Source organism: Nicotiana sylvestris, chromosome 6 (genome assembly GCF_000393655.2).
Source record: "Nicotiana sylvestris chromosome 6, ASM39365v2, whole genome shotgun sequence".
NCBI lineage: Eukaryota > Viridiplantae > Streptophyta > Magnoliopsida > Solanales > Solanaceae > Nicotiana > Nicotiana sylvestris.
Genome location: NC_091062.1, coordinates 26,874,094 through 26,885,533, shown reverse-complemented (window position 1 = coordinate 26,885,533; position 11,440 = coordinate 26,874,094). Strand labels below are relative to the sequence as shown.

At 37.6% G+C, this 11,440-nt stretch overlaps 3 protein-coding genes across 3 annotated transcripts; 2 read left to right on the top strand and 1 right to left on the bottom strand.

Annotated features, from left to right (window-relative positions):
- The first annotated feature begins 318 nt into the window (after positions 1-318).
- Positions 319-1,029, top strand: LOC104218218 (uncharacterized). Its single transcript, XM_070148192.1, has one exon. The coding sequence runs from the start codon at positions 319-321 to the stop codon at positions 1,027-1,029; it is 711 nt and encodes a 236-aa protein (XP_070004293.1).
- Positions 1,030-1,652: 623 nt separating this feature from the next.
- On the bottom strand, positions 1,653-4,663 carry LOC104218217 (ras-related protein RABA1f-like). Its single transcript, XM_009768656.2, has 2 exons — positions 4,127-4,663; positions 1,653-2,467 (listed from the first exon to the last, which is right to left on the bottom strand). Exons 1-2 carry the CDS (start codon positions 4,345-4,347, stop codon positions 2,035-2,037), a joined length of 654 nt encoding a protein of 217 aa, XP_009766958.1. The 5' UTR covers positions 4,348-4,663; the 3' UTR covers positions 1,653-2,034.
- A 4,868-nt stretch (positions 4,664-9,531) lies between these two features.
- LOC104218219 (uncharacterized) lies at positions 9,532-10,119 on the top strand. The gene has a single exon (XM_009768658.1). The coding sequence runs from the start codon at positions 9,532-9,534 to the stop codon at positions 10,117-10,119; it is 588 nt and encodes a 195-aa protein (XP_009766960.1).
- Positions 10,120-11,440: the final 1,321 nt, after the last annotated feature.

Genomic DNA, 11,440 nt, shown 5'->3' with positions numbered 1-11,440 from the left:
TGTGATTAATGATTGGTAACAAGCTGATAACAAATGATTTAATTTTTTTACTTATCTCTATAAGAAATAATAATTATTTAAATTACATATTTTATATTTAATAGGAATAATTTTAGGGGACTAATTATGTAGTCTAGAATAAAAAAGAAGAAATAGAAAAGGAACAATAAAAGAATAGGGAAAGAATCTTGATACGCAAGACTCCAAAGGAAACGCGGTATTAGTCCTATTCCCAATCAAATTGGGTATTAATTCGGCCTATATATTTAACTCTGTAAACATTAAACCCTATAATCCCAACAACTTTCATTCTACAACATGTCTCATACTGCTACTCCGTTGCAAACAAGAGATCAAGTGCCCAGACATATGGCTACAACAGCTCGAGTGAGTGTCAATTATAGTATCATGCCTCATTGTTCGTGGGTGCCGTCACCAGTTCCTCATAGTATTCTTGATAAACTTGATGCAGAGATAGAAAAAGAAGAGTTTGGGGTTGACATATCTGATCAGTATAGTGTTAATCATTATGTGTTTTCGGCGCCACAGTCTGATGATTATCTTGATGATGAAATTGAAGAAGAGGAGAAAGAGGAGTTTGGGGTTGACATATATGATAATCTTGTTAAAGAAATAGAAGAAGAGGAAGTTGGGGTTGACATATCTGAGTATCATAGCGTCACTCATTATGCGTTTCCGGTGCCACAATCTGATGATAGTCTTGATGATGAAATTGAAGAAGAGGAAGTTGGGGTTGACATATATGATAATCTTGTTAAAGAAATAGAAAAAGAGGAGTTTGGGGTTGACATATCTGAGTATTTAGAAACGAGAACATATTATGGTCCAATGTGTGATGATGAGGAAAAAGATGCTTGTTTCATCTGTGCATATGAATATGAAGATGAAGATATGATCGGCACACTTCACTGTGGCCATGACTTTCATGCAGATTGCGCCAAAAAGTGGCTATTGACGAGGAACAATGCATGTCCGGTTTGTAGCGATCCAGTTTTGCCCATTCAGTGATAGCTCTAGTTTTGCATCAGTATTATTATTGTTATTAGTATTATTTTTGTATTACTCATAGTATGTTTAGACATGGGACTAAGAAGAAACCCTCCCTAGGAGGTGGGCTTCTTAATTCCATTAAGGCAAGTATTAGCAGGTTTTGTTTGTTTTTTAGCTTCATTAGAGAACACAGCAGACCGGGTTGGGGTCTAGCTGAAGTTTTGTAATTCTCCTGGTGATTAATAAAAAAGCTTAGTACCATAAAAAAGTTGTTTGCACCCTGTTCGTTGCTACTTTTTGGCACCATCTGCTTACAACACAAATGGAGTGCTGTGTATAACACAATTTCATGGTTCAAACTGGTATTTATGATTTTCTTGAGCAACCCCAAATTAAAGAGCTAATCAGTTCCCTACATCGAAGGCAAACTTTTAAGATCTACCAAAAGTATAAGACCGAAAAAGCGTCCTCAGCATACTCCTCACATCACAGTAAATATTACTGAATCTAAACCAAAATATTGTTCCAAAAGAAGGGCAGTAATAAGACAATCAGTCAACAATTAATCAAAATCACGTATAAAAATTAGCACAAACACAGATAGAGAAAGAGAGCACTAATATCTTCTGTAACATAAGAAATTGAAAATATTCCTCAGTCCATAACTAATCAAACAATCAAGTACAAGGCAGCATAAAATGTGTTCATACATGTATCAGTTCAAATCTTTTCCAAACAAATATACCCTATATTGGAGGTCCACAAGAAGCTAATACTATAATCATTGACCAAGGGAAGCAAAATATAGAAACAAGGATAAAGAATGCTATGAAGTCACTTGGATAATCAATCTTGGGGCTGCACTCAATTCATTAATGCCTAGTGGTCCAGTTATAAAGCTCTCATTGATAAGCAATCCATGTGGTTACTTCCTAGTATATAGAGGGAGAAGTACAACTGCCATGTCAATTTTTGCGCTCAAAACAAAGAGAACCTCTTCAACCATTTGTATTACTCTTTGTTCTAAGAAGAACAGCACCCGGCTTTCTTTACTTCAGAAACATCATCCTTCCCTCCAACATTAATAGTCTGCCCCTTCGGCAATGCTGCAGGGTCATCTCCTACTTCAAGAGCTTTCCTGCTAACAACGCGGTGTATTTGAGTGAGCACTTCTGTGAAGGCATTGTCCACGTTCATGGACTCCAATGCAGATGTTTCCATGAAAAACGTACTTTCCTTCTCAGCAAACCCCTTGGCATCCTCAGTTGAAACAGCCCGCAGATGACGCAAATCTGCCTTATTACCCACCAGCATTATGACAATGCTAGAGTCGGTGTGGTCTCGGAGCTCTTTTAACCATCTCTCTACATTCTCAAAGGTTACATGACGAGTGACATCATAGACAAGCAACGCACCGACAGCTCCTCGATAGTAGGCACTTGTGATTGCACGATATCTTAAACAAAGAGCGCAAATTGAGAAATTATTATCATCGACTCAAAACATTTCCATATTGGAAAGCTATAGAAACATGGGTCGATCAAGGCTGGAAACCTACTACAACAATAGATAGGAGAAAATAAGGAATGAAAAGAGGCCCCTAGTACATCAAACTTATTTATAACAAGAACATGACCACATCTCATTTCAGACTTCAAAAAGAACGAAAAGATAACAGCCGAAATCATTTCAGAGATCAATGTTAGCCTAATGAACAAAATCAAGAAAGAACATTTCATCTTAGATCCATGATTAAAAAAAAGTGAAGACTAACTTAATTTTGAAGACTGATCCCCTTGGAGTAGGGTGGGCAGTAATCTATAAACCCAAAAGGTCACTGTTGTAGCCTTACCATCCTAGCTGATCACCTGGCTCTTTAGTTTGAGGAAAACCACATGAAATCCATCAAACTATATGATTAGGCAGTGGAATACAGTAAAATGGAGATTCAAGGAGAGCCAGAAAAGAGCTTGAATTCCTTTTCTAGCCTAGGCATGCAGCTCACTTGTGAAGTGGTCTCAGTAACAATTGGAGGCTAGCCTGTTCTGGACGAGAAATAAGGAAAAAAAGTCATTGGCTTTCTGAGAGCAATCTGTCCAATTCTCTTGCCCTCGAATTACGAAAAGCCTGCTGGTGCTAGAAGAAAAAAGGCAGTGGCTTTACTGAGATTTCAGGGGCGGAGCTAGCTTGAAGGAAGGGGGTTCAATTGAGCCTCCTTCGCTGAACAATTATGTACTTAAAGAATAGCACTAAAACTAGTTATTTTGGTTATATATAAGCTGTTGAATCCCCTTGTCATAAGGAAAAGTTCTAGAAAGTGGTAAAAGGGGTTCAAAATATGACTTTAGGTCATAGGTTCAAATCCCAAGTATGACAATTTTTGAATCCCTCTTGTTTAAATTCCTGGTTCCATTTTCCACCACTGTGAGACAAGAAATCTCCAAAAATTATTCACACACAGAGCAGTTTTGCACTTCTTACTCTCAAAATCTCATGGTTGTACTGTTCAAAGTGTTATCAAACGCAAAGAGTGAAAAAAAAAATTCGGGCTTTAAGAAAGCAAAAACCTTTAATTAAGAAGTGAAATTGAAAGATAAAAATATCACAATGTGTAGTTCAAGAATAATAATAACAAATAGAAACGACAATTATATAACCAGAAGAACTGGAAAAAAAAATACAACTAGGTAAAGTATTCAGGTGGCAATTTTCTATGAATGTGGTGTCCGGGCCAGCTTGCACACACTCAACTATTCCACCGAGTACCTGTTAGCTCCCACCAACATAGGTATGGGTATTTAGGTGGCATTTGTTTCAGCAAAAATTGACAATTTTTCTCTTCAACCAAAGGCAATAAAAGAATTTTTGTTGCAAAATCTGAGCTTTCTCTAATGATAAATTTGAAATAAAAAATGTCAATATTTTCTGATACAAACACCATCTATCATTTAATAATGTTTGTATCAGATCTGATTTTGCCACAAAAACGAAATCCTAACAAGTTATATAACGTCAATTGAGCAAAGCAATTTGTATCAGAATTTCAGATCTCAAATATTTACAGTTCAATGAATACAGTAAAAAAGGAAATTGAGTAAATGAAAAATGGAGATACCGTTCTTGACCGGCGGTATCCCAAATCTGAGCCTTGACGACTTTATCATCTACACGAATGCTACGAGTGGCGAATTCAACGCCGATCGTTGACTTTGACTCGAGACTGAACTCGTTGCGAGTGAATCTGGAGAGGAGGTTGGATTTACCGACGCCGGAATCGCCGATCAATACAACCTTGAATAAATAATCGTAATCGTCGTCCGCTCTGTATGCGCCCATTACTGTCTATTCTAGGTCTCTCAGTGTGTGTCTGTGTGTGTACAGAGAAGAGGAGATACGATGGGTTTGGGAAGAAATGCAGAAAGAGGAGCGGAGTGGAGCACCGCTACAAGGAGGAGAGGGACACCTGTTCAAAGATTTTATGAATACTAATTCTTAGGCACGTTCATTCTACTTTTTTACGTGACCCGCTTAATGGTCCAAATATGTACTATATGTTTTCTCAATTTCTCATCGGATGGTCCCTGCTTATTTTGTTCGACTAATTTTAGTAAGCGAGCAAATGACCGGAAATAATTGTGGGGTGTCCATACACAAGACTAGGCTTAGGAGAAGTGTGAGTATTTCGTGAGCTATTATTACTTTGGCTTTTGACTGTTTATAGAAAGTCTCTTTTACCTCTTGTTTTGTTATTTATGGTGTGCATTAAGATGATGCACAATTTTAAGTGTGGGTAGGAAAATTGTCTTGGTAATTTTCTTTGTCATTTTAACTTATAGCCCGTTTGGTCAAGTTGCAAAAATTAGATTATTTTGAAAAGTGTTTTTTTTTAAAAGTGCTTTTCTCAAAAGTACTTTTGGTGAGAAGCAATTTGTGTTTGGCTAATTAGTTTGAAAAGCACTTCTAAGCAGCAATTTGTGTTTGGCCAAACTTTTAAAAACTGCTTCTAAATGTATTTTTCTCAAAAGTGCTTCTCAAAAAAGTATTTTTGGAGAGAAGCTACTTTTTCTGCTTCTGCTTCTCCTCAAAAGCACTTTTTTTCCTTCCAAAAGCTTGGCCAAACACCTCAATTTTTGGCCAAAAGCGATTTTGGCAAAAAAAAAAACACTTTTGGCCAAAAAGAAGCATGGCCAAACAGGCTATTAGTTGGGGTACTCTTTCGTAGCTTAGTGGTTGCTTTAAAAAAGGGAGAAATTTTTATAAGCACTAAAAACAATCGCACACGCAAGTATATGCGGTCAATCAAGTATTAAAGAGCGAGTAGAGTATCGTTTCCACGAGGACTTGTGATCAATTATCAATTAAATCAAGCAAATTCTAATTTCGAGTCAAGAACAATTTCAAAGTGATTTTTGTTTTATTAATTCTAGTACGAGAGTTGCGATTAAAAGAAGAATTAATTAACTAGCATACTTAGTATGAAAATTTTAATTCAATGAGAACTGATATTCCATGGTCATGGTTGGATAACAGTCCTGTTGAATTCTTCAACCAACTCGATTTATTAATTTATCTGGATTATCAGCCTGCAAGGATAATAATACTCGTAGAAATTTGACAACTTCTACTCGCCTATTCAATTCATTGTAAATCCTATGTTCCTATGAGATTAAAGATAAAAAGAACGCATTGATAATCTCTTACACAATTGGTTAAGCACGAAAAATAGGGTATATTTCTATTCGTATTCACAAATCAATTCCCCAATGATTAGGTTCAAGATCACGCTCTGTTCAATCCTTTTGCAATCAAGAATTAGCTCTTTCAAGTTCAACTCAAGATTCATATATAGTATTTCACCGTTAGTTATGCAGTAAAATAATTAGGCTCATGCTATGAATAAACAGCCCAATATGATAAATTTAATCGTAATATCAATATTCGAATATCAACATTCATATAAAACCATAACCCTGAATAAACGAGTTTAACCACGCATAGTCATGGTAGCAATCTAAAATAATTCCCAAGAATACATAAAAATCAATAAAAAAAGGAAAAAAATAAGAAGTCAAGACGAATTCTACGGTCTCCAAACTCTGTGATGGCTTTTTATCTGCTTCCAAGTGTGTTAGATGACTTAAAAGATGCATTTATAACTTATATATTGCGTACAAAAGTTGCGGGCCAAAGTTTTCCTTTTTCATTTCTTTTCCAAGTCAGCTTCAGGGATAATACTAAGCTGGATACTTCGCGTCCGCTTCAGTTTGAACTTGCCAGCAGCGGATGTTGGGGTGGTTGTTCCTTCAACTCTGATGCATACAGGTGCGGATGCTAAGGCGGAGGCTTTCTTGAGACTTAACTGCTAAGGTTGTTAACTCTCCAATTGTCATGGTAAATTGCAAGCGAAGCTTGCACACTTTGTTCCTTAAACCGAAGTATATTTTTGTTATATTTTTGTATCTGATTGTCGTAAACTACCAGAGACCACTCAGTTAGTATAAAAATTAATAATTAATATAAGTTAGGTATATTCACCATAAAATAGCACCAAAAAGCGGTTAAAATATGCGTAAATTAATATTTAAAAAATATAAAAATATGTCTAATTCACTAAAATATGTACAAACAAGCTTTAATGGATGAAAATAATTCAAGGCCTTTTAATTTATTTTATTCAATATAAACATTAGATTTCTAATACACGTTATAAGGTCTATTTGCCAAATAGCACCAAAAGGTATATTTGTAGCAGTTTTTTTAAGAGGTTGAAATGATGAAGAAGTAGAGGCACCACTAGTTAGTGCAACACAGTTCATTTATCTTTGGTAATAGTCATACATTATTTTAACATTTTTTTGAATTCTATCTAAACAAGTAGAAAGAGTTGGTCTTTGAGTCAGTTATATTTCTAAATTAAAGTAAATTATTTCTAAAAAGTAAATTGTTTCAAAAATATTGTTTGGTACCGATACGGGTGCAGTACCGGTACAGTATCTTAAGGTTACTTCTGGTACCGATACTAAGGGTACTAAATCGGGTACCCTACTATTACCCTTACCCTCCACTCCAAATCCCCCATCCCTGCCCAACCATCGGAGTGGTATGGTTTGGTACCGGTAATACTGTACCATTAGACATCCCTACTTTATTCCATCGAGTATAAGTATTCTTCTACTAGTATTGTATAGGGTAAAATACGATATGACACATGGTCATCTAAAGGAAGGACATGTGGAACCAAAGACGGGGATAACCACCAAACACAGTTATTCTGCTTGTCACCAGAAGGAATAACAATCATAAAGTTGTACTAAATGCTTTGCGTCCGGTAGCATTTAATAAAGAATATTCTGCAGCATTAAGGGTGACGCCCCATTACAAGAAATTTGGCATTTTTGTCCACTGTCACATCTTCATCAATAACCCTTATAATTGACATTAAAGAAGGGCATGATCCTAGGACCTCCTTCCCTAGACACAGCTATAAATAGAGACCTCAGTTATCATTGTAAAGGACACGAATTCTCAGGCTACCTTACACTACATTCTACATAGAACTTAAATACAATTTTACTTTCTCGCTTTTTGATCTCATCATTATTGTGCCCGGAAACCTTGTTCCCAAATTCGTCAACTCTGTTATTTCATTTACATTTTAAGGCTAAGTATTATATATTTCTTCAGATATTTTTTTATTTCAGGATCAAATTAATTCACTTATCTAGAAATCATGAACAAATTCAATTGTACTGTTTTATGGGTAAACAGTTTGGCGCCCACTATGGGGCCTAGACAGTTGTGCAATTAAATTGATCCTTGTCTTTTTTACTAACATACTTTGCTGGTTTGTCTTAGAGAAAATCATAAAAATGGCAGATAACACTGTTAATAACACGTACATTCCTGAAAATCGAGGGGATCAACCTCATTTCGAGGATTTAATCAGTCACACCCACAACGAGGGAATGACATCACGCTGGTGCATGATAGACAATATCCTCGACATGTTCGGGAGACAACTCCCGATGATGCTAATGAGTAGCAAGTCGTCGATGCGGTAAGGGTCTTGCAAGAGCAACATGCAATCATTCTAAGGCATCTCACGAGGCAGGAAAAGGTTATGAAGGAGCTGAAGCAGACTCTATCAGGGGCTTTGAACAATGCAAATAGGCGATATCATATTCCTCTCGGTGTCCCTGCGAACCAAATAACACAGATAGTCAACAAAAATACTCCTAGGGGCAAAGTCAGCTTCGACGAGGCTGGAGAAAGAGGATTCGATCTCAACAACGAGAACAACCCGTTTAAGAATGAACTTTTATGGTTTATGAGGAAAGTAAACACCCGCATGGACCAAATCCTCCGAGCACCGCCAGTATTGAAAGGCCCGGACTCGAAGAAGTATACTCAGTTGTCGTATAAACCAAGTGTGGCACCAGAACTAATTCTGAAGCGGTTCAAAATGCCTAAAGTGCCAAGGTATGACGGGACTTCAAACCCACGGGAGCATATTACCGCCTACACAACAGCGGTAAAAGGAAATGATCTAGATCCTCACGAAATTGAATCTGTATTGCTAAAGAAATTTTAAGAGACTCTCACGAGGGAAGCCCTAACATGGTATTCATTATTACCCGAGAATTCCATAAACTCCTTTGAGATGCTCGCGAATTCTTTCATCAAGGCTCATGCCAGTGAAAGAAAGGTACAAGCCCGAAAGGCTAATATATTCAAGATCGCGCAAGGAAAATCCAAATTATTACGAGAGTTCGATACCTAGTTCCAGAAGGAAAGAATGTTACACCAATTGTCCCAGATGAATGGGGGACTGAAACATTCACTAGAGGATTGAATCCGAGGAGTTCAGACGCTTCACGAAAGTTGAAGAAATGTCTGCTCGAGTTTCAAGCAACGACTTGGTCGGATGTCCACAACCGGTGCGAGTCGAAAATAAGGATCAAAGATGATCATGGTGGTTTTCCATCGTCGACCAAAGGAAAGAACAGAGAAAAAATAAAAGATGATTACGACATAGATAGACAAACTTCGAGGGGCCGATTTTTGCCCTACAAGCGGACCAAAGGTCGTGCTAGAGGCTTTCGGACAACATTTAAGTTCGTCGTTGACAGAAGGACCGATCATGGCTAAAACAACAGATTGCAGGATAAAGAAATGTCAGGGTCGTGGGATCCTTCTTACCCCAAGTTATTAGAGTATAACTTCAACATCAGTATATTGGAGTTGGTATCAACCATGAGAAATATCAAAGAGGCACGATTCTTAAGACCTATGAGATCTGATTCCAGCCAGAGGGATCCCAACTTATACTGTGAATACCATGGGACGAACGAGAACCGAATAGGGGACTTCTAACACCTCCGGGAAAAAGTGGCAACACTGTTAAAGAATGGTCACCTCAGAGAATTCTTGAGTGACCGAGCTAAGAACAATTATGGTCGGAACAGAGACAACATGGAACCCTCGAAAACGAGAAAAGAACCCTCATGCCAAACGATCAATATGATCTTTGGAGGGAATGAAATTAATGGGGTCACCTTTTCGGCAACAAAGAAGACAAACGTATCAATAACTCATAGTAAAAGACTCCGAGAAGACAATGTCACTTTTAAGGAGGAAGATGCAGATGGATTACTGTTACCACACAACGATGCACTGGTAATTTCCTTAAATGTATTAAATTTTAAGATTAAACGTGTTCTAGTGGATCCAGAAAGTTCAGCAAATATCATACAATGGAGAGTACTAGAGCAAGCTAAACTCACCGGAAGCATTATTCCGGCAACAAAGCTCCTCACTGGATTCAACCTCACGAGCATGACAACCCGGGGAGATATTTTGCTGCTTACAAATGCTGAAAGAGTAATGAAAACAACTCTCTTTGAAGTTTTAGACGGAGACATGGGATACAATATCATCTTGGGAAGGCCATGGTTATACGAGATAAAAGTCGTGCCTTTAAATTATCACCAATTATTAAAATTTCTAACACCCAAGGGGATCAAGCAAATAAAGGGTGATCAATCGGCAGCAAAGGAGATGAATGCAATTTCGGTCTCTAGTAGCAAAGGAAAGGAGCGGGCATCATAGCAATTACAGAAACCGACACCTACCCCAAAACTAGAGGAAGTTAGCCCGGGGACAGAGGAATCGGAATAGTATCATGTGCCAAGGTATTTCCAAGTTCCAGAAGAGACGGACGCAAGAAAGTCCACAGCAGAAGAACTATAGCAAGTTGTATTGTTCGTAGAATTCCTAGAAAGGAAATTCCATTTAGGAACAGGAATACACCCGGAATTCAGGTCTGATTTTATCGAATTTCATAAAATTAACGCCGATTGTTTTGCATAGTTGCACGAGGATATGGCAGGTATTCCAACGGAGGTAGCTGTGCACAAGTTAAGCTTGGATCTTAACATACCTCCAGTAAGACAAAAGAAGTGCCCTTTTGCTGAAGCCAAGAATAAATTCGTCAAAGAAAAGGTAACCATCTTACTCAATATCGGTTCAATCCGAGAGGTAAGATATTCTGACTGGCTAGCTAATGTAGTAGTAGTTCCTAAGAAAAATAATAAATTTCGCATGTGCGTAGACTATAAGGATCTTAATGAGGCGTGCCCAAAAAACTCATTCTCATTGCCAAATATCGATCAAATGATTGATCCATAGCTGGACACGAGTTAATGAGTTTCCTCGATGCCTATTCTAGGTATAATCAAATCAAGATGAACCCAGAAGATCAGGAAAAGACTTCATTTATAACGAATTTCGGTACATATTTTTACAATATAATGCCCTTCGGGTTGAAAAATGCCGGAGCCACTTATCAACGGCTCATGAATAAGATGTTCGAAAAGAAAATAGGAAAGACTATGGAAGTATACATAGACGATATGCTCGTTAAGTCTTTGAATGCAGGTGACCACCTTAAGCATTTGTAAGAAACACTTGATATCCTGAGGAAGCATAACATAAAACTTAACCCCGAGAAGTGCGCGTTCGGGGTCAATTCTGTTAAGTTTCTGGGATACCTGGTCTTACAAAAGGGAATTAAGGTGAACCCCAACAAAATCAAGGCCATAGAAGATATCCCGGATTAATTTTCGAACGTAAAAGAAGTCCATAGGCTCACATGGAGATTATCAACTTTGAGCAGGTTAATTTCTCGATTGTCGAAAAAATGACATCGCTTCTTTGCACTACTCAAAAAGAAAATAATTTCGAATGGACATCGGAGTGTCAGCAAACCTTGAACAACTTGAAGAAGTACTTGTGAAGCCCTCTATTTCTCTCGAAACCAAAAGAAGGTGAAACATTGCTAGTCTACCTCGCGGTTTGAGAAGTTGCAGTAAGTGCAGTTTTAGTCCGAGAGGTCGAAGGTATGCAATCTCCCATTTATTACGTTAGCAAA